The sequence below is a fragment of the Perna viridis genome, chromosome 7 (assembly GCF_037379345.1).
Source record: "Perna viridis isolate PV_CMFRI_1.1 ecotype Kerala chromosome 7, ASM3737934v1, whole genome shotgun sequence".
In the NCBI taxonomy this organism is placed as follows: Eukaryota; Metazoa; Mollusca; class Bivalvia; order Mytilida; family Mytilidae; genus Perna; species Perna viridis.
The window spans coordinates 27,906,896-27,934,552 of record NC_142451.1 but is presented as its reverse complement, the minus strand read 5'-3'; the positions used below and the strand labels follow the sequence as shown (position 1 = coordinate 27,934,552).

General features: G+C 30.6%; 1 protein-coding gene across 32 annotated transcripts in view; it reads right to left on the bottom strand.

Annotated features, from left to right (window-relative positions):
- Nucleotides 1-27,657, bottom strand: part of LOC148612130 (uncharacterized) — a 46,758-nt gene that overhangs the window by 7,473 nt on the left and 11,628 nt on the right. For 5 of the 32 annotated variants that reach the window (XM_088593271.1, XM_088593280.1, XM_088593260.1 and 2 more), the window contains 21 exons: nt 26,420-26,491; nt 25,784-25,855; nt 22,716-22,787; nt 22,003-22,074; nt 19,873-19,944; nt 19,316-19,387; nt 18,670-18,741; nt 15,544-15,618; nt 14,848-14,919; nt 14,355-14,426; nt 13,182-13,253; nt 9,222-9,293; nt 8,580-8,651; nt 5,921-5,992; nt 5,456-5,527; nt 4,818-4,889; nt 3,961-4,032; nt 3,046-3,117; nt 2,553-2,624; nt 1,907-1,978; nt 397-468 (listed from right to left, as the gene is read on the bottom strand). In XM_088593271.1, the coding sequence (XP_088449397.1) occupies nt 397-468; nt 1,907-1,978; nt 2,553-2,624; nt 3,046-3,117; nt 3,961-4,032; nt 4,818-4,889; nt 5,456-5,527; nt 5,921-5,992; nt 8,580-8,651; nt 9,222-9,293; nt 13,182-13,253; nt 14,355-14,426; nt 14,848-14,919; nt 15,544-15,618; nt 18,670-18,741; nt 19,316-19,387; nt 19,873-19,944; nt 22,003-22,074; nt 22,716-22,787; nt 25,784-25,855; nt 26,420-26,491 (1,515 nt within the window). The remainder of the gene's footprint in view (nt 1-396; nt 469-1,906; nt 1,979-2,552; nt 2,625-3,045; nt 3,118-3,960; nt 4,033-4,817; nt 4,890-5,455; nt 5,528-5,920; nt 5,993-8,579; nt 8,652-9,221; nt 9,294-13,181; nt 13,254-14,354; nt 14,427-14,847; nt 14,920-15,543; nt 15,619-18,669; nt 18,742-19,315; nt 19,388-19,872; nt 19,945-22,002; nt 22,075-22,715; nt 22,788-25,783; nt 25,856-26,419; nt 26,492-27,657) is intronic. The other 27 variants (XM_088593287.1, XM_088593264.1, XM_088593288.1 and 24 more) reach the window with 24 other exon arrangements.

Below are 27,657 nucleotides of genomic sequence, written 5' to 3'. Positions count from 1 at the left end.
TAATATCTTAGAGACCAAATGGGTTCGTCATTTGATTTTTAACAAAGCAGGAGAATGTGCCTGTTAGTCATCCGAAATAAATATTTTTCAGCAAATATTCAAATCTGCACTTGTAGAAAACATATTTTATCTGTAATTTTCATAAAACGCGTAGTCAGGTTTAGATAGCGTTGAATTGTTCACTGCACTTTTCAAAGGTCTGAAACATTTCACGCCATAAATATGCGTTTTGTTAAGTATAGTTTAGATATAATGAAATGCAAAGGAACTATATAGTTGTTTTATCGCCTATACAACTGACATTATTTTAATAACATAACCGAAGACATGTCATTTCATCATGCTCATCATGCGATAAAATGAAAATGAAATCAATTAGATTGATACGTTACTTACAAGTTTTGAAGTGATGAAAGATAATCGAATACTCCATCGTCGAGTTCAGTAATCTTATTATTGTTAAGTTCCCTGAAACCAATTTTCGAACCTTAAGTGTAATGTCATCCGATTTTAATGAGTTTTGAAATGAGTTTGTCAATATATGTGTCGCGGAGCTGCTTTGTTGTTGCTAGATTATTACCTACCGGATGTACTCAGTTTGACCCCACCGGTGCCGATGACCGAGCAGGAGATACTTTACCTTCCGGAGCACCTGATATCATTTTTATAACAATTTTTTGGGAGTTTATCATGCTGCTTTTACCCTAGTATTTTTTGCATGTAACGTCTTGTTACCCTTATCTTCCATTTTTATAAGTAAATTATTTAATACGGTTCGTTGTATTGTGTATGCAGATCGTCTTTGTTTCATGTGATCACGTACAGGCCATGTTTTATTTATTTTTTATCTTTTTCACGTATTTGAATCATCCCACTGCTGACACTATGGAATTTTCTCGCTGATTTCTTTGTAACGAAATTTATTTTCCTTTTAAGGAGGCATTTTATCGGAAAAGTTTAGGTTATCGTTAGTATATCATGTGACAAATGAATGAAATATAACTTAACGTGTTAGAGTATAAGAGTAATCAAGGGAACAAAGGTTATAGTGGCAATCAAAAGAATGTAATCCAGGGACAAAGACCAGACATGGAAAACAGACATACACAACAAAGAACATAAAGTAACTAAAATCATACATAAAAAGTAACAAAAGTAAATGAGCAACTCGAACTCCACTAAAAACTGGGAGCATGGAACAGGTGCACCAGTAGGGTAAGCGTCCTCTGCTTTTCTAGAAATACCCGACGAGTTGCTCATAAAAAGTCAAGTCCGGGGTAGACAAACGAGGAAAGGAAAACTATGACCCGTTGAATACATCAGTTTTCATGGTGCTGATGGATACACCATAACGACCCACGAGTTCATGATGACGACCATAAAACTTCTGTAGTGATGACTTCAATCTTGTAGCAACATAACCCTGTTCCAGAAGCCTATTTGTTAGAATTATAGCGCGATACAAAAAGTCTGCGTAGTTTCGGCAAGCTCTGGCATAACGTATGAACACTTTATACGCAGTAGCCGAAGGGATGTTGCCACAGATGAAAGGAAAGTTTACAATTCTGAATGAAAAGTCATCACGTTTCTCGTAAAAATTGGTCAATAGTTTTCGTTTACCATCGATTTCTAAGTTCAGGTCAAGATATGAGGCTGACTTCACAGTGTCTGTAGTATCCTTTATCTCAAGTTCTTTTGGGTAGATGCGATGTATCACATCCCCGAAAATATGTTAACAAACCAAATCATATAGTATAAGCTTTAATTGGTGATGTTATTGAAAAAAAAATCACTTCTTATTGTTGATTCTTTTGTTATATTAAGCCGAAAGAGACAGTATAATACTAATTGTTAGGCCCGTAATATATAAAAATGTAACACAGTAATTGATATATTTGGTACTCACAGTTGGTAAAGATTTGTCAAGTAGTCAAATAGATTTGGACTCAACCTTTCTATGTTGTTATACTTAAGGCGCCTAGAGATCAGATTACAAGAAGTATTAACATAAATCCGTTTATTATCGTTACACCTGTCACAGTTGGTTGGAATAAAATTTTTAAAAACTTAATAAGTTCAGGAAGAGTTCATTGGAATTACATGGAGGAGTAATCAAGAAAACCAAAATTCTAGCATATGAAAAGCCTTAAAATTAGAACTAGGAATCATATGTAATTTTAGCGAAGTCTTGAAATAAAAATCATTGCAAAGGGAAAAGTAAATCGCAGACTGGGATTTCAAGATATAAATATTTCAAATTAATTACCAACTAAAATATTTTCTTTTGTATTATATAGTAACCCAAATTGGAACGATAAACAACTGGAATTTGCTTTACATCAAATCGATAACAGCAATTAAAACAATATATTTTATAAGTCAGTCTTTCAATCGAAACTAAAAATCCACAGTGGACTTGATAGAGTGAGTTTTGACGTTCTGTTGAAAGCAATTAATGTTAAAAAACCTACCTTTTAAATAAAACCAATCGTAAAAAAGTGTGCTTTTATTTGCTTGAATGTAAAATTAATTTTAAAAAATATGGAACTCACAAGTATTGAAGTAAATAAAGGTGGTCGAAAACTCCATCGCCGAATTCAGTAATTTTATTATGGCTGAGTTCTCTGAAACACAATTTGCCATTAAAAAATGAAAGATAAAAAATACCCATTAACATCGAGCTGTAATTGATTTGTTTTACGTGATGGAGAATTAAGAAGAAAATAGTACAGTACTTAACAAATTTAATATTCTCATTTTGACAAATTATATTGTTAATTCCCATTAATCTCTTATAACCAGAAATATTATCCCAATCTGTGGCTACACCGCCTGCACAAAGTCCAGCGCTGCCCTAGACCATTCGGCCAGCTAGAATATATATATATATATATATATATATATATATATCATATCATATCATATCATATCATATTAGTAATATTCTCAGCAAAAGCTCATCAGTATAAACGAGAGCACCTAATTTTTTTAATTTATCATGTATAATCTGTTTTTCAGTATTAAAGATGCGGTATTTGTACTTACAAAGCCGATAGTTTATGTAAACCGTCTAAAGTTCCATTCTCTAAACCAGTTATTTGGTTATAGTCAAGCTCTCTGCAAGCAGAAATTTAAGTCAAGTTTATGCGTACGTTTATGATATGCTTTTAAACTGTGTGTGATTTCCGTTAATAAATGCATACTTACTTTCAATTCGGCAGCTCTACAGGGGATGTATATAATATGATTATCTTTAAATCATCATGTTCGAAAGCTAACTATATTCATAACAGCCTTTGTTCACAATATACCACACTAGCTTTTGAGCGAACATTATTTTTACAGCATCATGCATTACCGTATGTTTCCAAAAGACTTATGAAATTTGGTGAACATATAAACAAATCAAAACATTACATTTTTAATTATGATAAAAAATGTTACGAACTCATTTACATTTTGGATGTATGTGATCCCAACAGTTGCTATTTTACAAACAATTGCGATAAAACGTCCCACAGATGTAATTAAACCGAACATAAGTCATTTAGTATAAACCAAACTATATTTAATTCCTCCCTATTGTTTTGTTGTCAGCCATTTTTTACAATAAATATTGGAAAATACTTTTTTGATAATTAAAACATGTGTAGTTATTTGTAAATATCTGGTAGATGACACATTATGTTCAGATCATATCTAGTTTCAAAATTAATTGCATAATATTGACAAATACGTTTCCGATTGAATATACTTAAAAAAATGATGAAGTTCCAATGGGAATTTGTACAATGCTAGCAATGCGTTTGATGTTTCATAGATAGAAGAACAAAGTATAAGATATTTTGATCTCAAACATACAATTGTAGCTCTTAATTAAAGGTAACAGTATGTGGATTTATACAATCCTGTACATATATCTATTCAATTAAACAAATATGAGACACTTATCATACTTACAGTGTACGTAAAGATGTAAGGCCCTTAAATGTTCCCTTGTAAAGTACGATCAGTTTATTGTTATGAAGGTACCTTAAACAAATATTTAAATTTAAAAACACATGTATACATGCACACAATATGTTACGAATACGTATGTTTCGCCAAGAATAGACAAAGTTATAATCTTTAGTAAGTCAAATATATGGACAAACGGACACCCAGTTTGCATACGAATGCCAAAAACATCATAAGTGATATGAATTCCATCAACGTGAAATAGAGAATAGATGAAATAGTCATAGAATGATACAAAGTTCGCAAAGGATAAGAAGATCTGATCAAATATGTTAACGTATAAGAAACGTTTATTGTTTTCACCGTCGTACTATTATGGATTAATTGCCTTTCCTCGTTTGTCTACCCGGACTTGACTTTTTATGAGCAACTCGGCGGGTGTTTCTAGAAAAACAGAGGACGCTTACCCTACCGGTGCATCTGGTCCATGCTCCCAGTTTTTAGTGGAGTCCGAGTTGCTCATTTATTTTTGTTACTTTGTATGTATGAATTTAGTTACTTTATGTTCTTTGTTGTGCATGTCTGTTTTCCATGTCTGGTCTTTGTCCCTGGATTGCATTCTTTTGATTACCGCTATAACCTTGGTTCCCTTGATTACTCTTTCATAACTTATATCACAAGATGTTTTTTTTTGCCGCTGACATTGTAATTTTACACTGTCAACGTTAAAGGCGATAGTGAAACTATCAAAAACTTATGTATGCAGTACATATGATAGCCGAAAGAGACAGTATAATACTAATTGTTAGGCCCGTAATATGTAAAAATCTAACACAGGTATTGATATATTTGGTACACACAGTTGGTAAAGATTTGTCAGGTTGTCAAATAGATTTGGACTCATCCTTTCTATGTTGTTATACTTAAGGCGCCTAGAGATCAGATTACAAGAAGTATTAACATAAATCCGTTTATTATCGTTACACCTGTCACAGTTGGTTGGAATAAAATTTTTAAAAACTTAATAAGTTCAGGAAGAATTCATTGGAATTACATGAAGGAGTAATCACGAGAACCAAAATTCTAGCATATGAAAAGCCTTAAAATTAGAACTAGGAATCATATGTAATTTTAGAAAAGTCTTGAAATAAAAATTATTGCAATAGGAAAAGTAAATCGCAGACTGGGATTTCAATATATGAATATTTCAAATTAATTACAAATTAAAACATTTTCTTTTGTATTATATAGTAGCCCAAATTGGAACGATAAACAACTGGAATTTGCTTTACATCAAATCGATCACAGCAATTAAAACACTATATTTTATAAGTCAGTCTTTCAATCGAAACTAAAAATCCATAGTGCACTTGATAGAGTGAGTTTTGACGTTCTGTTGAAAGGTAGAAAAACCTACCTTTTAAATAAAACCAATCGTAAAAAAGTGTGATTTTATTTGCTTGAATGTAAAATTAATTTTAAAAAATATGGAACTCACAAGTATCGAAGTGAATAAAGGTGGTCGAAAACTCCATCGCCGAATTCAGTAATTTTATTATGGCTGAGTTCTCTGAAACACAATTTGCCATTAAAAATGGACGATAAAAAATACCCATTAACATTGAGCTGTAATTGATTTATTTTACATGATGGAGAATTAAGAAGAAAATATTACAGTACTTAACAAATTTAATATTCTCATTTTGACAAATTATATTGTTAATTCCCATTAATCTCTTATAACCAGAAATATTATCCCAATCTGTGGCTACACCACCTGCACAAAGTTCAGCGCCGCCCTAGACCACCCGGCCAGCTAGGATATATATATATATCATATCATATCATATTAGTAATATTCTCAGCAGAAGACCATCAGTATAAAAGAGAGCACCTAATTTTTTTTTTAATTTATCATGTATAATCTGTTTGTCAGTATTGTAGATGCGGTATTTGTACTTACAAAGCCGATAGTTTATGTAAACCGTCTAAAGTTCCATTCTCTAAACCAGTTATTTGGTTATAGTCAAGCTCTCTGCAAGCAGAAATTTAAGTCAAGTTTATGCGTACGTTTATGATATGCTTTTAAACTGTGTGTGATTTCCGTTAATAAATGCCTGCTTACTTTCAATTCGGCAGCTCTACAGGGGATGTATATCATATGATTATCTTTAAATCATCATGTTCGAAAGCTAACTATATTCATAACAGCCTTTTGATAATTAACACGTTTGTAGTTATTTTTAATGTCTGGTAAATGACACATTATGTTCAGATCATATCTAGTTTCAAAATTTTAATTGCATAATATTGACAAATACGTTTCCGATTGAATATACTTAAAAAAATGATGAAGTTCCAACGGGAATTTGTACAATGTTAGCAATGCGTTTGATGTTTCATAGATAGGAGAACGAAGTAAAAGATATTTTAATCTCGAATATACAATTGTAGCTCTTAATTAATGGTAACAGTATATGGATTTATACAATCCTATACATATATCTATTCAATTAAACAAATATGAGACAAACGGACACCCAGTTTGCATACGAATGCCAAAAACATCATAAGTGATATGAATTCCATCAACATGAAATAGAGAATAGATGAAATAGTCATAGAATGATACAAAGTTCGCAAAAGGATAAGAAGATCTGATGAAATATGTTAACGTATAAGAAACGTTTATTGTTTTCACCGTCTTACTATTATGGATTACTAGTTCATAACTTATATCACAAGATTATTTGTTTGCCTCTGTCATTGTAATTTTACACTGTCAAAGTTAAAGGCGGTCGTGAAACTATCAAACACTTATGTATGCAGTACATACAGGAACAAGTGACATATCCCTCTTGTTTAAAAACAAAGACATTTGAATTGTTTAGAAACCTATTGTGAAACATTCTTTACTATGGTGCTGTAGTGTGGGGAATGAATAAAGTAAAATACATTGAAGCTGTTAAAAACAAATTACGTAAATGGCTTTTGTGAACTTGACAGATAACAAATAACCATATAACTAGAGAAGATTGTGGTTGGTACGAACTGTATGTTAATTATATGTGTAAGCCAATCAATACTATTTGTGTTTACTACATCAGAGGACAATAGATAACCTAAAGTATGTTATAAAATAATGTTGGATATTAACAATAATGGACGCTTGAATTGGTGTACAGAGGTCAAAGGACTGTTATTTTTGTATGGTTTCGGTGAAGTGTGAGTAAACCAATGTGTTGGGGATAAGTCATTATTTATCTTTGTGTTTAAATAAATATTAAGACTTACACATGGACAGAACTAGTGGGAAAATATTTCTAACTCATTCAAATGTTTTTATTTTTATACCAAGATTAAGGATTCAATATGCATAAATAGAAATACAGTCAAACCTCGGTAGCTCGAACTACAAGGGGCCATTGAAAAGTGTTCGAGTTATCGGGAGTTCGAGAAATTGAAGTTCGTATATTTCCGGATTTCTTTCGTTGCCGGTCAGAGTTCGACATTATCGTTAGAAATTGCTTACTTCCTCCGAAGTTGTGTTAGATCGCGTATCTTTTTCATTTGCTTTCGGAAGATTTGTTGATTTGTGAACATTAAAAATGCTGTGTTTTCTTTTAAAAACGTCCAGAGTGTGGGTTCATTGGTCAATAATTTGTTTTCATCCGATTTTCTGTCATGGTTTCATCATACCGATTTCGGAACATTTTCGAACTTCAATCAGTTTTATGTTAAGATCAAAACTACCTAATTAGTGATGACTTAAAAATTACCTGTAATTAACTAAAATGACATTGAATAATGATAGGGTTTCAATTTTTCACAGCTTGTATTACCCAAGCTGACAAAATGGTTGACGAGTTCGAGTTAGTGAGGATTATTCTCTAAGATTTATTAATGGAGGGTCCGACTAGTCAGTTCGAGTTTTCGAGAAATCAAAGTTCGAGAAATCCAAGGTTATTTATATTGATTATATAGGAGAAAATGTTGGTACTTTGAATTGTGTTCGAGAAATCCTGGGTTTTCGAGTCATCCGAGTTCGAGCGAGTGAAGTTCGACTGGTACCGATGGCGGTTGATATCATGCACAATTGAGTTTATAATGCTGCTTTTACCATAGTATTTTTTGCATGTAACGTCTTGTTACCCTTATCTTCCATTTTTATAAGTAAAATATTTTATTCGATTCGTTATATTGTGTATGCAGGTCGTCTTTATTTTATGTGATCACGAACAGGCCATGATTTATTTTTTATCATTTTCATGTATTGGAATCATCCCACTGCAGACACTATGGAATTTTGTCGCTGATTTCTTTGTAACGAAATTTATTTTCCTTTTTAGGAGGCATTTCATCGGAAAAGTTAAGGTAATCGTCAGTATATCATGTGAACACTGTGACAAACGAATGAAATATAACTTAGCGTGTTAGAGTATAAAATATGTTAAGAAACCAAACCATGTATATAGTATAGGCTTTAATTGGTGATCTTATTAAAAAAATATATTATTGTTGATTCTTTTGTTATATTTAGTCGAAAGAGACAGTATAATACTAATTGTTAGGCCCGTAATATGTAAAAATGTAACACAGTTATTGATATATTTGGTACTCACAATTGGTAAAGATTTGTCAGGTTGTCAAATAGATTTGGACTCATCCTTTCTATGTTGTTATACTTAAGGCGCCTAGAGATCAGATTACAAGATGTATTAACATAACTCCGTTTATTATCGTTACACCTGTCACGGTTGGTTTGAATAATTTTTTTAAAAACTTAATAAGTTCAGGAAGAGTTGGTCGGAATTACATGAAGGAGTAATCAAGAAAACAAGATTCCAGCATATGAAAAGCCTTAAAATAAATACTAGGAATCATATGTAATTTTAGAAAAGTCTCGGAATAAAAATTATTGCAAAAGGAAAAGTAAATTGCAGACTGGGATTTCAATATTTCAAATTAATTACCAATTAAAATAGTTTTTTTTATATTATATAGTAGCCCTAATTGGAACAACATAATTTTCGAATTTTTGCTTTACATCAAATCTATAACGGTAAGTTAAAAAAATATTACATGTACAAGTCAGTCTTACAATCGAAACAAAAAACCCACTGTGCACTTGATAGAGTGAATTTTGAGGTTCTGTTGAAAGCAGTTAAGGTTAAAAACCTACATTTTGAATAAAACATTAAAACCAATCGTAAAAAAAGTGTGCTTTTCAAAGTAAAATTAATTTAAAAAGATATGGTACTCACAAGTATCGAAGTGAATAAAGGTGTTCGAAAACTCCATCGCCGAATTCAGTAATTTTATTATAGCTGAGTTCTCTGAAACACAATTTGCCATCAAAAATGACCGATAAAAGATACACATTAACATCTAGCTGCAATTATGTTTGTTTTACGTGATGAAGAATTAAGAAGAAAATATTACAGTACTTAACACATTTAATATTCTCATTTCGACAAATTATATCGTTAATTCCCATTTATCTCTTATAACCAGAAATATTATCACCATAGAAACATTTTGACTTTGTTAAAAGTAATCTCCCTTTCTCTCTATCATTGTAGAGAATCGGTTAATCATTGACTCTTTTTATAAGTGTAGGTGCTGCTGAAAAAATTATTCACATAGGAATTGTTTCAAGGAGTGTTTTAATAAAAAGTACCGAATAGGCAACGACATACGTTTTCTCCTTTATCAAATTAGTCTCATAAAATATCTAAGCATGATACATGTACATTGTAGCACTTTTGAACAACAATTTATTACGAAGTTAAGCAAACCTTGTTGCCATGGAATTGAATCATAAATAATATGTTTTGATTCTGATATTATTTTAAAAATATTATAGTTTTAAATATGCGAATACGACATTTTTTTGCAGGTTAGAATCTTTCATAGCACATACTTTAGAAGCTCAGATAAAACTTTTGCACATTTTCCAAATTACTATAAATCAGAAATGGAAAAGGGCAATAAAAAGTTGCATGGCCATATGTTTTGAAAGTTGCAAATAAGAACTTGCCTCATGAAACTGCAAGATCAATACTTAAGTATGATTGATACCTAGAGGTTTATTCCCAAGGGACTTACTTTGAAACTTGTTTACATTGAAAGAAAATAGTAGTTAGTTTACTGGGCAGCAGTCTAAATTTTATGATCTTTAAACGGGTTGTTTTACAATTTGGAAGTCAGCCACATCAGATTTAATTTTTGAACTTGTTTATCATAGGAGACACTAAGGGTAACCAGTGGTGAAAATTGCTAAGAATTAGCAGCTTTGATATTTTAGTAACTTAGTACACGATGTATGGTAGTACGGAACAATTCATTTTTAGATGATATTATGTAGTAATGAAAAACGTATGTTTGAATGACCTTTACCAAACTACTGTTACAATATAACAGATTATTTTTTTCTTTTAGCGTGAATTTTATGCATATTTATCCCAGTATATTCATATCAACGTAATCGAGGTCATTTTAGTGTGACAGCATTCAGAGCGAACTCTGGCGCCAAAGGGAACCTGTAAAATTTCCAAGAAATGACTGTTAAAGCTTGATATGTTCAGTACCTGCATGGTTCTCTTCTTAACTTAAATATTGACCCTTTCAGCGTAAAAAGACTATATTTGACTTATATCTGAGAAAAGTTATAATTACATTTGTAGCTCCATGAGTTCATATCCGTATATGTAACTATGAACGTAAGTACATGTACCTTATAATATATATCTACAACGTCTCAGAATGTGACGACTCTAATCACTACACTGCTCCATCGGATCAAATTGATACAGGGAAGATAACGTAAATTTATAGAAGGGTCTGAAAAATTCCCAACAATGTTAGAACTGTCAAATTTGCGAAGCAAATTTTTAAGCGTTCTTTAAACCCATGCTGGGGGCGTTCGTTTAAATGCACCACAGAAACGTTCGTTTCTTTTTGTACTTTTAACTGTTATTTTTATACGTTTTACTATTATTAATTCATATAATTTCATTAATTTTATTTTATTTTTGCTTTTGTTTTTATGTCTTCATTATAATTCATTTTTTATTATTTTTCGTCGTTCGTCTACCGTGCGTTTAAACGCACGATATAAGCGTTCGTCTATCGTGCGTTTAAACGCAAGCTGGGACAGTTGGTTTATAGTGCGTTTAAGCGCACGATAGGAGCGTTTGTTTACACGCACACTAGAAGTGTTCGTTTATCGTGCGTTTGGTGAGCGTTTATCGTACGTTTGGGTATCGTGCGCGCAGAAAACCTAAACGTCTCAAGGAGTGTACGATGCAAATTTGGTCACTCCCTCAGCGGTATTTGAACCCTTCTTGTCTCTGACATCTATGGCAACACGGCCTGCATTAAATCCAACGCTCTAGACCACTCGGCCAACTAAGATATATAGAATACAGCTTTCGTTAACCGAGTGATACTGCCTCGTAAGGAAATCTGGAGCGCGAACATTAGTACATGATGTAACTTGATAGGACAACCTCCGATGGTATCGAGTAAGACAATAGGGGATCTGTCACAGTATACACATACAGCCACACCAAGTATATAATACATATAAGAAGTATAATTTGGTGAGGCAACTCTGCCATCTCACTTGCTAGTATAATATCATGTAGATACATAGCATGCAACATAGTATATGTGGTAATACAAGAATGCATACATATATGTAATCAAATCTAAAATACATCACGACTCTAGAAGCGATGCTATGACTGCAAATTTGATCATTTCCTTAGCGGGATTCGACCCCCATACAGCCACACCAAGTACATAAGACATATAAGAAGTCTAATGGGATGAGGCAACTCTACCATCTTACTTGCTAGTACAATATATATATAAAACGGCATTAAAATAATACATGTATATGGCGCTTAACAAAAATTGTAAAACCCAAAAGAAAATACATATGATACAAATCATGTATTTTCAGTTCATGTGGGTCCTATTTAGGACAAATTTCTTCACTTGAATAAAAATACTCGATTTACCAAAATCGTAATTATATCATGAATACTGCCACGAACAGAACGTTACTATTGTGGCGCTTCGTGTTGACCATATGGGTGTAAAATAGGCATCATTGGACTTAAATCGGGGGTAAACGAGTCATAACATACGTTCATATTCGTAGATATGGAGATATTTTACACCTACATTACACAGTACACGTTTCGACCCGCATTTATAAATATTAAATTAACACTTGAACACTTCTGTAGAAATGAAAAACTATTGTTTCCATAAAAAGTAAGACAAAGAAGATATATCTAATTACATGTAGATTATAAATCATTAATAACTTATAATTTTGAACTTAGTTCTGAGTATAATGAAAATCTCCGATTTTTCGACCCAAAAGGCTTTCCGATAACAAAGGATTGCTATCGATTTTTTTTTATCTCAATCAACTTTATACTTACAAAAGATAATAAATGAAATTTGTGCAAAACCGTATACATGCACTTACAAAGTTTGCAGTCTATTTGAAAAATGAAGTATTCCTTTCTCTAAAACAGATATTTTGTTGTAGCCGAGGTCTATGAAATCACATAAAATGCACATTAAAGTCGTAGATTATATGTATCTTTCTTGCTTTTTTTCTTGTCTCTTTGTCCACTTATGAAACGTTAACTTTCTGGTCTCATAAAGTGGGATAAAGCATATACATTGTATATACTTTCATTTGACATGAAATGAAATGCACACAGCTGTCCGAAATACACGAAGTATGAGCAAGTTTTCTATCTTCGAATAAGGCAGATGTTGTTTCCTGCAGTTTTTGCAATGAGAGAAAAATAACCTCACCTCTGTACAGAAGACTTAAGGAAACATGTTTTAATAAGTTTTGCAATACCCAAAAAGAAAAGTTTATTGTATGAAAGTGAATATTTAGATAAGCCAAATTGATTTTTTTAAATATTATAAAGTTAAAGATCAGACATGTTTTTGAATCTCTGGAATATTTGAGATCTGAAATTCATTCATAACGTTACAGCTATTAATATTCTTGAAGACGTTGAACTGTTTTTTTTTTACATCCATTGGCATTTTCTAGTTGCAACCGACGAAGAAAGTAATGCTTTTGGTATATACTGCAGTGGAAATAGTTCCACAATATATACTTTGCAAAAATCTACACCAAAAATAAGAATGAACTATACACGACTTTTGTAAATCAAACTCACAAGCTGGTCAACTCATGTTGGTTTTCAAATGTGTCCTCAGCTATTGAAGGAATACTGTTGCTGCTGAGATCACTGAAAAATTCAAAACCTGTAGCTATATTTTCATCATTTTGTGGTAATTTGAGTCAAAGCATTTGGGACAGCCTTATGAGAACTAAAATCAATTTTTACATTAATAATTTGTAATTTTTTTATGAACTAGTGCTTGAAGTTTTTGAACTGTTTTAGATTCTTTTTTACGAAACGGAAATATTTAGCAAGAAAGATATGTGAATGTACATAGCTGGATAGAGGGTTATAACTTAAACCAAAAAAAAAACATTATCCTAATGCATTGTTTGGACACAGGACTATGTTTTGTACATGATAACAATCCAATATGATTAATCAAATTGTTATCCACATCTGTTTTCTTGAAGTCTTTATGGTACGTCAAATTAAGATTGACATCTAATCTGCAGTTTCCTTTTTTACATCTTTTTTTTAGTTTTTTTAATATTACTCTTTTGATGGTTTTTATTGACATATTCTCTTTTTCACTAGATTTTTAAGTACATTTTTAATGTGTCCTCTTGTTTTAAAAAAAAACTTTCAATGAAAGCTACAGCGGTTCGACTATACAGATTTCAGAGTTTAGATTTTATATTAGAAATAAATTAATTTGAGATAAATATTGTAATCTTATTGGTTAAAATAATTTTGTTATATCTCAATGGATAAAAAATATTGCCATGCTCCTATTCAGTTAAATTCAGAGCTACTTTTCTCATGTTTAAAGATAAAAATATGTTTTCAAATTAAGTTATAAGAATTGGCTATGATAACAATTTTGTCTTCGCGCAATAAACAATATGCACATGAAAAATTTGTATTATTTTTCAATAGACAAAATTTTTATTATTGCTAATTCTTAATTAAAAGATGAACAAATTTAAAAGATATAGCATATGCTTTATAGCTCCACACGAATTTATGAAAGATAAAAGAACCGATACACATTTCGTATCAAAGACAGCAAACAACAAACATGTCAAATATTATAAAAAAACAAGTAAGGTATTGTAAGTCATCCAATAAAAAGGTACATGTTGTAGAATCGCAGTGTGTTATTATAAAGACGCAAAGTCAAGATAAGTTGTTATTTTAAATAAAGTATCCAGATATGAGACTTACATTGTCGTCAAAGTCGTAAGATTCATTATCATTTCCTTATTACAAACCGATAAACCATTACTATTCAATCGTCTGAAATATGAATAAATATGCTTTATATTTAAGCATAGATTTCAAGGTATCCTTACCATTATTGAGCAATATGTATTAAAGCATTAAATCTAAGCATTTAAAAAAGTAATATAAACCGAGAGCATTCCATAGATAGTTTTTGGGGAAAATTTAGTTATAATAGACTAACACAATTAAGCATATTTGGAAAAAAAGGCAGGTTAACGGTGGCGTTGTTGTCTCTTATTCTCCAAATCCATATTGAATGAAAATAATATAATTTAACTTATTCCCCATAAACATAAACTTTTACGAAAATACTTTGGTGTAAAATAGCAAGAAACAAGTGATTTTACATCGCTTTTGAATGAAGTTGTGAGATGATATGTATTGTTTTTACAGTCTCAGTGTATATTGAATTTTATAACGGAATTATACTAACAACGTCCGTAGGTTTTTAAGTTCTTCAAATGTGTCGTTTCTAAGTACGGAAAGCCTGTTATTTCCGAGATCACTAAAACAAACAAAATATACAAAGATAGATTAGTGTTCAAATGACCAAAAAAAATCTCCAATATTTATGCTGAAATATCTTAATTGTATGTATAATATATCACAATTTCCAATCATACCTCAAACACATATATGTAAAAATTTGCACAATATTCACGTTTGTTGATTTAAACTAATATTGACTTAAAAAAACATTATTGTTTTTTTAAGTCAATATTAGTTTAAATCAACAAATATATGATTTGTAAAAATGAATCTAAAAATTTAATTTTCATATAATTGGTCCTGATACATTTGTATATATATATATATATATATAGATAGATAGATAGATAGATAGATAGATAGCGTCGTCTTTATGTTTATTTTTTAAAGAAATTTGGGTAAGGGTGTAAACAAATCATATACATGTTCTTGTGCATATATGCTCAAATGCAAAAAAAAAAACAAAGGATGAAGCCTTATCAATCAATGTTTGAAGAACAGGTTGAACATTTACCATAAAATTCTTTTTCGTAATAGAGAAAGGTACGTATACAGCAGTGATATATACAAGCAAAGGAACATCATTTCATATGAAAATATCTTTTATATACAAACATGATTTAACGATAGGTTTACATACAGTGTCCTTAGAGACGTTGTAAGGTTAACCAGCATTTCCTTGTTGAAAGTTGTTAAATAATTTCCACTTAAAACTCTGGATAATATAAAAGTTAATGGCAGGTCATTTGAAAACACCCACTATGTTTGAAGTTTTTGTCTTATATCAAAGTACTTTATCAAGTGAGCAGGTCAGTTAAAATAAATAATCAATCCTAATATATAAAAATGCATTTGCATCATCTTTCTTGCTGTTTGAAAAATGATAAGTATGTGAACAACTCGCTATAAGAAATGGTTTAGCTGTGTTGCTATATTGGAATTTAACTTTCAACCAAATATGAGCGGTTAAATATGCAATCGCTGATTTCTGGGTTTTATTGCACATTGTAAAAATGGAGTCTTAAAGGTGCAAATGCATTATATTGACATTTTTCTTTTTGGTTGACTATTGTAATACTAGTTACGGTATAATAAAATCAAAAGATAGACTCTAAATAGTTTCATATAAGCAAAGGTAATATGATTTTCTACAAACGGTCGACATTCCAATGGGAACCAATTGTGCTCCTCTACCTGCTGACCTATTCCTTTACTCTTATGGGGCTGACTTTATAGCTGATTCGATCCGAAAGAAAGAATATCGTTTAGCTAGATCCTTTAACCTCAGTTTCCGCTATATAGATAACGTATTGTTTTAAACAATCTTAATTTCGGGGATTTGATACATCGCATTTACCCCAAACAACTTGAGATAAAGGACACTACAGACACTGTGAAGTCAGCCTAATATCTTGACCTACGCATAAAAAAATATGGTAAAGGAAAACTATTGACCAAACATTACGACAAACGTTATGACTTTTCATTCAGAATTGTCAATTTTCCTTTTATCTGAGGCAACATTCCTTCAGCACATGCGCATGGAGTGTTCATATCACAACTCATACGTTATGCCTGAGCTTGCCGACACTACGCATATGTTTTTATCGCCGAAGAATTCTAACAAATAGGCTTTTTGAACAGGGTTATGTTGCTACAAGATTGAAGTCATCACTACATGGTCTCCATCATGAACTCGTGGATCGTTATGGTGTATCCATCTGCACCATGAAAATTTATGTATGCAACGTGTCATAGTTTTCCTTTCCTCGTTTGTGTACCCGGATTTGAATTTTTATGAGCGACTCGGCGGGTGTTTCTAGAAAAGCAGAGGACGCTTACCCTACCGGTGCACCTGGTCCATGCTCCCAGTTTTTAGTGGAGTCCGAGTTGCTCATTTGCTTTTGTTACTTTGTATGCATGATTTTAGTTACTTTATGTTCTTTGTCGTGTATGTCTGTTTTCCATGTCTGGTCTTTGTCCCTGGATTACATTCCTTTGATTACCGCTATAACCATGGTTCCCTTGATTATTCTTCCCTCAATTTAACCGATAGAAGAAATGATGCTATACCTCTTGATACGTGTAATATTCCCAATCCCACGCACGCGAAGTACACGAAACACGCACGCGATTCCCAAGAAACACGTACACAAAAGGGCTACAAAGTTTTAGTTTTTTTTTTCTTTTGGTCTAACAAAGAAAATATTGGATTTTTGTTTTGAAAATTTTTCATTTATATTATACACGGTATATTTCGGGAACATTTTCAACAGTTTCGGATTTTAAAATTATTGAAATTTCATAAAATTGGGGTAAACTATACTAAATATTTAGATAATAAAGTAGTTTTGACTTAATAGAAACCATCTTATTGCTGTGATTATAACAAATAAAGCAATTTCAATGTGGAAAATGTCCAAGTTTGTTGTTCAAGTTTGTTAAATGAGATTCCATCATTTTTGTCTAAAAATGGAAGCATTGCATATGAAACATGTTCAGAACGTTCATCTTTATCATATATAGTACATTGCAAAAACATTTTCATTGGTCTTGAAGTATAGAAATATTGACATTTTATAAGATTGAGGTAAAATATACTCAATGTTTAAAAACAAAAGTGGTTTTGGCTTGTGCAAGACCATCTAATTGCTCTAAAAATGAAAAGAATGTAATTTCTTTATGGAAAGTTTCTGCTTTTGTTGTATATATTTCATTAGGAACAAATTTTCCTTGTTCCAGGAGAATAAAAATATCAAAATTTATAAAGTGTTGGTATGAAAAAACTTATTTTCGAATAAAATAACATTTTGGATTAATACAATACCTTTTTATTGGTTTAAAGATAAAACAGAATGCGATTTTATCTATAAAATGGCAATATTTTACAACAGTGTTTGAGAATGGTCAAAACATTAATTTTAATCGGACAATTTCATGTACAATTATGTGTAATATTTTTAAAAATATTTGATTTAATCTGACAACAATAATTTCGAATACATATGAAAATATTTATTCTCATCCGACAAACATACCGCTATAGTACAGAAAACTTGTCCCCGACAATTTCAAGAGACCCTTCAAATTTTTACAGTATTTCACTATATGTACAAATAATATGAAAATGTTTAATTTTTTTTTTTCATATATGTATTGATCGTGGCAAAAAAAATGAACACTGATTTAAGCATTGAAAACGAAATTACAACGGTATTACGTAAAAATGATTCACCATAGAAACAATTTTTATCATCCAATCACGATACGGAAACGTGACACAAAAAACGATTCACGAAATGAGCACACGAAAGGCACGCAAATACAAATCCCGCACTGAACGTTACATGATCTCACGAAATACGCACACGAAGCACACGAAGCACGATAAAATGAGAATGTTACACGTTTTAGCAGGTGTTTTCGTATACGGTACAGTAATTCCTTAGTATAAGGCTAGTTTTGTAATGGCTCCCTATGGTTCGTCTAGTAGCTTTCTTGCCAATTATATAACAATTATGCTTTAAGGAATTTTATCAACATGGTTTCCTACCACTATTATTGTGCTGATCCAAACCCGGATTAAGTCATTGTAACTGTAATTGTATGTGTCGGTTTTATTTTTTATTTATTTATTTATTTTTTATTTTTTATTTTTTTTTGCTTTGTTTGTTTTTATTTTATTTTTCTAAACTTCTATTATATTTTTTTTATATTGCTCACAATACAATATTTATATTGAGTCAACGACCTATGTCATACTTACAATTCTTGTAGTTTGTGTAGTTTGTCAAATATTCCAATTTCAAGGCCACGTATTCCGTTACTTCTAAGATCTCTAAGAGGAACAGTTATTAAGATTTCTTTTTACATGATGCCTTATTTTTTGAAACAATAAAAATATTATAATTTCACGAAACATGCAGTCAATTTACGTGCACTCTGTCTTAATCAGGATAAATAAAAAAGCTTTTCTGTTTAATCATGACAAAATACTTTAAATTCAACAATATGTCGACAAGTTTAATTTTTATTTAAGTACTTTTCTCAATACTCGTTTCCTGCCTTCGCTTCGGATAGTTGGGTTATTTTTTTATGTAAACTTAAAACACAAGAATGTTATTTTTGAACATGAAATATGCTAATGGGGAGGGGGATTTTTTTGGGGGGGATGGTTGTTTTGTTTTGTTGTTGTATGTTTTTTTTTTTTTTTTTGCTGAGTTTGAATTTTGTTTTTGCTTTGTTTTATTTTGTTTTTGTTTTTGTTTTTGTTTTATTTTTGTTTTTGTTTTTGTTTCGTTTTTATCTTTCACTTTTTGTCTTCGTTTTATGCAAAACTCATATTTGTAATTCATACTTAACCTATTGAAAACATTTTTTGTGACGTATATATATTATAATACTTTACTCACAAGCTGTTCAAATCAGCTATACCATCAAACATTTCCTTCTTTATAACGGATATTCTGTTACTTCCGAGATTTCTAAAAATATGCAAAAACCAAAACAATGTCAATATCGATACTTGTCGGTGATAAATAAAAAGGGACTTTTTATAAGAAGATAATTTAGACTATAACTTTGAAATAAATTATATTTGTTCTTGCATTTGCATATTGAATCCATAAAAACGATTTTTTTGGTGGGATTGGGGTAAATTTTTATATTTTACTCCAAAATCCTTAGTGGTATCGCAATCTTAGTGATACCCTTGTAAAGCTGAGACATTGGGCTACTTATTACACACATTTGTTTATTAAGTTAAGACGTTCGAACAATTAAATCACAAAAATCTAGGTTTTTAACCAATATTGGTATAAATATATGCTTCTAATGAAATAGAATATTCTTTGGCGGTAATAGGAGGTGAGTTGAGGGTGCACGATGGACCCTCCCAGCCCATGGTCCTCGGCTAGCCAATAAAGAAAACTTTATGTAATAATACTTCAATATTGTAAGGTCAACATACAATGTTCTTAACGAGGAAGTATTTCTAAGAAGTTCTGTTTCGAAAACTGACAATCTGTTTCCATACATAGTTCTGTAATATAAAGTAAACATAAAACAAAATATTTCAAATAAAAGAAATGCCTGCACACATTTTTACCTCATCAACTGTCTAACTACTAGCCATCCGCTAGTTGTACGGCAAAACGATTCATGTGAGATACTAAATCGCTGGTTTTAGTATATGGATAATGGTGAGACACCTAAAAGTGCGGTATTTCATTTAGGTGCAAATTTATATAAAAGTCAAACACTGTTTAAGGTAGAGGTGATCCATGGTGTAGAAGGTAAAAAAAAATAACAAACGGTGTGTTTTGTCTACTTATATTATATTTTGGCGTAAGAATAATCCTATATTTCTTCAGGTCTGCATTTTTCGAGAAAAGCATACATTCATCACTCACCAAAATCAACCAAATAAAGCCAGGTCAAGAGTGATAGCTAACACTTAAAAAGTGCAAATTTCATACACAATCTATACAATTTTTATCGCAAATGTGCAGCATTTAAAGTCAACCTAAGACTGTGTTTATGGTCAGTAAGTGTGTCTTATTTAAGAATAAAACTGAATTATGTGGGTTTTTTTTACATGCATGAATCACTTCTTATTTGTTTTATAAAAACTGATAATAAAAACTTTTGTTATTTCGTTGGCCATGGTCATTTATACAGAAATTTTGATTTTGTTTATTAAAAAACACATCACATTGGTTTCAGTCATAAACATTTAATATACAGAACAGCACTTGTTTTGGTAAGAACGGTATTATGGTTCTTCAAAGTTCATCCTTTTGCCTGTTTGGTTTTTATTTAACTTCACATCACTGTAAATGTCTTTTGAAATATATGTTACGTTATGTTTTATTTGTTCAATACCTTCCAGGATTAATCAGTTCATTTGTAACTCAACAATCTATTGATGTGATAAAATTAAAAATGAAAGATAGAACTAGCATATTCTGTATACACATACGACAAGAAATGAATTTACAATAAGTTTTGAAGATCATATTGGATGTAATAAAACACACAACCTGCTAGATAAAGAAGAATAAACAATGTTATGGTTGTTTGTCCTAATATTAAGCTGTAAATCATTATTAAGTACATGTATATTTTCATAAAAGCGTTTGACGATGCAGCATTTTCTCCCACATTGTTTTAATTCACACGATGAATTGAAAAAACAAAAATTTTAATTGACAAAATAATTACGTTATCCGTACTTAAATAATTGATATAGTATTTGGTTTAGTGCATAAACAATCTGAACATTTTACAGATTATAAATAGCATAAAAAGTCCCAGTTTGTTTTAGAATTGCCTCATGTTAACATGAACAAGTATCTATGCAATAGTTTCTAGAAACTGCTTTTGAAAAAAACACTTCACACAAACAGAGAATCAAATTAATATATGGTTATACCCGATGAATCATTTAAAGGAATTATTTATGTTATGAGATATATTCACCAAGAGTAGCAGAGAACCTTTATTAACCACTTTTTGTGATGGATTTATTTTCAACTGACGAACGGCATTGAATGGGGAAAGAATTGTGAACCGCTACATACTTATGAGATCATGGATCGTTATGGGGATATTCATATCCAATCCGTTCACTCTGTCATAGTATTTATTTTTCTTTTTCGTTTACTTCGGACTTTAAATTTTATGACAAACTCGGTGAGTGTTTCTAGATAAACAGAGGACGCTTTCACCATCGGTATATTTCGTCCATGATCCCGATTTTTATTGGTATCTGGGTTGCTCATTTACTTCCGTTTCTTAGTACGTGTTATTTCATTTTTTTGCGTGTCTATTTACCCTGTCTAGTATGTCTCCTTGGGTTATATTATTTTGATTACCGCTTGTATCTTGATTCCCTCTGTTACTCTTTGAAAATGTAAATGTTTTTCAACGTTGGTTAACCTAACATCTGTCTACCCCGAACCAATCATTTTAGTCAAAAATGGATTCGGTTTAGACAGTTTTCACTGTAATGCTAAAATATGAAATATGCTATTTATACTTCCACTAGATACGTTATTCCATTGAAATAAAGAACATCATTGAATCTGAACATACTTACAAGTATTGCAATTTATGTAAGTTATCAAATGTTCCCTTCTCCAAAACAGAAATGGTATTGTAGCTAATGTCTCTGACAAAGAAAAAATATTAAAAGGTTTCATGGTAGCATTATTTAGACCTTTTCTTTTATTTAAAAGATGTTATGAAATAATTGAAGACTTCAAAACATGTATTGATTATCATTGAAAAATACCCACGTCATTTACAAAAAAAAATGTTATATAAACGTCCTTGTATGTATCTATGTGAGCAGAGTTACTTTAAAAATTTAAATCCCTTTCGGAAATAAGATTCATTAATATCATATTAAAGAGTAATTGAATCGATATACTTACAATATCTTTAAGTTAAAGATATTTCTGAAGAGTTTTCCTCTATTACTCTATTACACAGATTTTCATACCCATACCGTCGCTAACATATTCCACGTTGCGTCATTAGAGGCGTAATATGTGTACTTTTTATAAACCACTTGAAAAGGCGATTAAATCAATATTTTTATTTGCAGGATAACACAATACACAACCATTATCCTAGGATATCGGAAATATGGCGCGAAACGAGGGTTAATCGCTCGACAAAGCCTCCTGAAACCCCCGTTTCTTAGTCTCATACCCATATTTCCGATATGCGAGGACACTGAATATGTATTGTATATGTAATTCTTATTTGATAAATATTATAAATCTTACACAGAATATAAATACATACAAAGACAGTAGTTCCACAAGATCGTCAAATGTGTCATTGTCTATAGCTGAAATTCTGTTACTACCAAGGTCTCTGCAATAAGCATATTCCTTGAATTCCCCTTATATACAAGAGACATTTTAAACCATGTACCAGTTGACTCGCAAAAAGTCCTTTTGGATTTGATTGAACTATCATTTTCAACTTCAAAAACAAACATTTTGAATTTGAACACTAAAAAAGTTTATTTACAACACGGCAGACGAAGAAACTGCATATTTTTTAATTATCTTTCTTTATACTACTATATTGAGTTTGATTGGTTTGTTTTGTTTAATTTTTGTTTTTTGTTTGTTTTAATTTTTTGTTTGTTTGTTTGTTTTGTTTTGTTTTTGTTTTTTGTTTTTGTTTTTGTTTTGTTTTGCTTTGTTTTGTTTTTGTGGTTTTTTTTTGTTTGTTTGTTGTTTGTTTTTTTTTATTATTTGAAAATTCATTGATTATTTGATTTTAATTGATTATTTCATTATACACATGTACATATATTTTTGTACATTTTAACTTTATTTTGTACTTATAACTTATCATGTGAATAATCGAAACTTATGGCACAGGGAACAATAACGTCTTTGTTTAATGGATTTTTGATACAGTTTTATGAAATATCAGAACAAAAGAATTATACCCCATAGCATAACCTTCTCCTGCAAAACTGCTAATAGTTTATGAATACGACATCAGTTTAATTCAAATAAGCCATATTCGAGGGTTTTGTATGCGTAAACCCGGTACAATTAAAAAAAAATAATTACTCGCATGTGTGTACCTGTGCATACCCTCCTCCTTTAGTTAAGCTATAGAGAAAAAATGATTTAGTAAAATTGTCAGAGCGTCCGCTTACATTACTCCTACTAGTAGTGTAAGTTCCATACCATTCATAAACTATTTTAATTTTGTGAAGTGACACTTTTTACATTTTTCATGATCCAAACATGTAAAATGTGATAAGATAATTGTTGGGCCAGGTCCCTGCAGAAAGTTTACAAATTTTATATATTTTGGGAACTATTTTTTGCCTTGGAAACTGTAAACAATATGGCGGCCTCGATGTCGATGAGAAAATCAGTCATACATTTTGTACCTTTTCTGCATGTAATATTTCTCCTCATTGGAAATTAATAGTTTGATTTTGTTTATTAAAAAACACACCACATTGGTTTCAGTCATAAAAATTTAATATAAAGAACAGTACTTGGTTTGGTAAAAACGGTATTATGGTTCTTCGAGGTTCATACGTTTGCCTGTTTGGTTTTTATTTAACTTCACATTACTATAAATGTCTTTTAAAATATATGTTACGTTATGTTTTATTTGTTCAATACCTTCCAGGATTAATCAGTTCATTTGTAACTCACCAATCCATTGGTGTGATAAAATTAAAAATGAAAGATAGAACTAGCCTATTCTGTATACACATACGACAAGAAATGAATTTACAATAAGTTTTGAAGATCATATTGGATGTAATAAAACACACAACCTACTAGATGAAGAAAATAAACAATGTTACGGTTGTTTGTCCTAATATTAAGCTGTAAATCATTATTAAGTACATGTATATTTTCATAAACGCGTTTGACGATTCAGCATTTTCTCCCACATTGTTTTAATTCACACGATGAATTGAAAAAACAAATATTTTAATTGACAAAATAATTACGTTATCCGTACTTAAATAATTGATATAGTATTTGGTTTAGTGCATAAACAAACTGAACATTTTACAGATTATAAATAGCATAAAAAGTCCCAGTTTGTTTTCTAATTGCCTCATGTTAACATGAACAAGTATCTATGCAACAGTTTCTAGAAACTGCTTTTGAAAAAAAAACTTCATACAAATTGAGAATCAAATTAATATATGGTTATACCCGATGAATCATTTAAAGGAATTATTTATGTTATGAGATATATTCACCAAGAGTAGCAGAGAACCTTTATTAACCACTTTTTGTGATGAATTTATTTTCAACTGACGAACGGCATTGAATGGGGAAAGAATTGTGAACCGCTACACACTTATAAGATCATGGATCTTTATGGGGATATTCATATCCAATCCGTTCACTCTGTCAAAGTATTCTTTTTCTTTTTCGTTTACCTCGGACTTTAAATTTTATGACAAACTCGGTGAGTGTTTCTAGATAAACAGAGGACGCTTTCACCATCGGTATATTTCGTCCATGATCCCGATTTTTATTGGTATCTGGGTTGCTCATTTACTTCTGTTTCTTAGTACGTGTTATGTCATTTTTTTGCGTGTCTATTTACCCTGTCTAGTCTGTCTCCTTGGGTTATATTATTTTGATTACCGCTTGAATTTTGCTTCCCTCTGTTACTCTTCGAAAATGTAAATGTTTTTTGAACGTTGGTTAACCTAACATCTGTCTACCCCGAACCAATCATTTTAGTCAAAAATGGATTCGGTTTAGACAGGTTTCACTGTTATGCTAAAATATGAAATATGCTATTTATACTTCCACTAAATACGTTATTCCATTGAAATAAAGAACATCATTGAATCTGAACATACTTACAAGTATTGCAATTATGTAAGTTATCAAATGTTCCATTCTTTATCATTGAAAAATACCCACGTCATTTACAAAAAAAAAAACAAAAATGCTACATAAACGTCCTTGTACCTATCTATGTGAGCAGATTATTTTTTTTTAATTTTAAATTTCTTTCGAAAAGAAGATTTCATTCAAATCATATTAAAGCGTAATTGAATCGATATATTTACAATATCCTTAAGTTAAAGAGATTTCTGAAGAGTTTTTCCTCTAACATTGATAATGAATTACGGCTCAATTTTCTATTATAAAGGGAAGTAAATGAATAGTAAGTCACTTTTCGAATATAGTCTATATCAACCCAATGTTATCTATTTACGGAAATCGAAATATTATTTTGTTTTATTAAAAACCAACTTAAAACATAAAAAAAAATATCGTGTTAGTTTAGATATTCATGCATGTATACATTATTGTGCAGGTTTCCCTCTTTGATGGTCATTTACCTGTACTTACAATGTCTGTAGTTTGATTAAACTATCAAAAACTCCAATTTCTAGGGCAAATATCTTATTGTATCTTAAATCCCTTGAAATTAAAAAAATCATATCAGTAAAAACAATTTAGATTTTGCGCTTCATATCTATTAAAGTTTGTGTTCATTCACAAAAAAATATGTATTTATGACAAGATTAACAGTCGTAAGTTCATTTTCCAGACATGTATTTACAGATCATTATAATATGTGAAGTTTGTAGTTAACTTTCAATCTGAAAAATCTTTAAATATTTAAAATGTATTACAATATATTAGTATCAGAAATGTGACGTAAAGCGGAATGTTTTCATCATTCAAGGATACATTGCTAAGCAAAAACTTATATACAGAAATGACAAGAAACATTTCAGTATTACGTAAGTAGTATAACATTGCTTGAAATTAAGTTCAATGTTAATTGAAAATATCTTTCAATTGCATTCTTTCATGGGAAGTCCTCTAAATAATGAAATAAGTTCAGGAAGATATACATATGCCGCCCAACGTTTGTACGAAATTTTAGCAAAATATCTTGTGAGCACACTGAATATGTATTGTATATGTAATTCTTATTTGATAAATATCATAAATCTTATACAGAATATAAATACATACAAAGTCTGTAGTTCCACAAGATCGTCAAATGTGCCATTGTCTATAGCTGAAATTCTGTTATTACCAAGTTTTCTGAAATAAGCATATTCCTTGAATTCCCCTTATATACAAGAGACATTTTACACCATGTACCAGTTCACTCGCAAAAAGTCCTTTTGGATTTAATTGAACTATCATTTTCAACTTCAAAAACAAACATTTTGAATTTGAGCACTTAAAAAGTTTATTTACAACACGGCAGACGAAGAAACTGCAAATTTGTTTTTAATTATCTTACTTTATACTACTTTTTTATTTTGATTGGTTTGTTTTGTTTTTGTTTTTGTTTGTTTTTGTTTGTTTCTTTGTTTTGTTTTTGTTTGTTTTTGTTTGTTTTTGTTTGTTTGTTTGTTTTGTTTTGTTTTTGTTTGTTTTTGTTTTTAATTTTGTTTTTTTTTTTGGCTTTGCTTTGTTTTGTTTTTTTGTTTTGTTTTTGTTTGTTTGTTTGTTGTTTGTTTTTTTTTTTATTTGAAAATTCATTGATTATTTGATTTTAATTGATTATTTTATTATACACATGTACATAGATGTTTGTGCATTTTGAATATCTTAAAGTTTTTATTTTGTGATTAGCTCGAGAAAATCCAATAGTGAAAATACAAAGCTACTTATAACTTATCATGTGAATAATCGAAACTTATGGCACAGGGAACAATAACGTCTTTGTTTAATGGATTTTTGATACAGTTTTATAAAATATCAGAACAAAAGAAGTATATACCATAGAATAACCTTCTCCTGCAAAACTGCTAGTAGTTAATGAATACGACATCAGTTTAATTCAAATAAGCCATATTCGAGGGTTTGTATGCGTATTCCCGGTAAAATTGAAAAAAAATAATTACTCGCATGTGTGTACCTGTGAATACCCTCCTCCTTTAGTTAAGCTATAGAGAAAAATTGTTTTAGAAAAATTGCCACAGCGTCCGCTTACATTACTCCTACTAGTAGTGTAAGCTCCATACCATTCATAAACTATTTGAATTTTGTGAAGTGACACTTTTTACATTTTTCATGATCTAAACAAGTAAAATTTGATAAGATTGTTGTTGCGCCAGGTCCCTGCAGAAATTGTACAATGTTAAGCCTTTTCAGAGAAAAAAAAATCAAATATATGAAAACTAACGTCATTATAAGTACCGTTGAGACATTTATCCATTTAGGTCATGTGTAATACAAAAATGAGATTATTTCAGGTA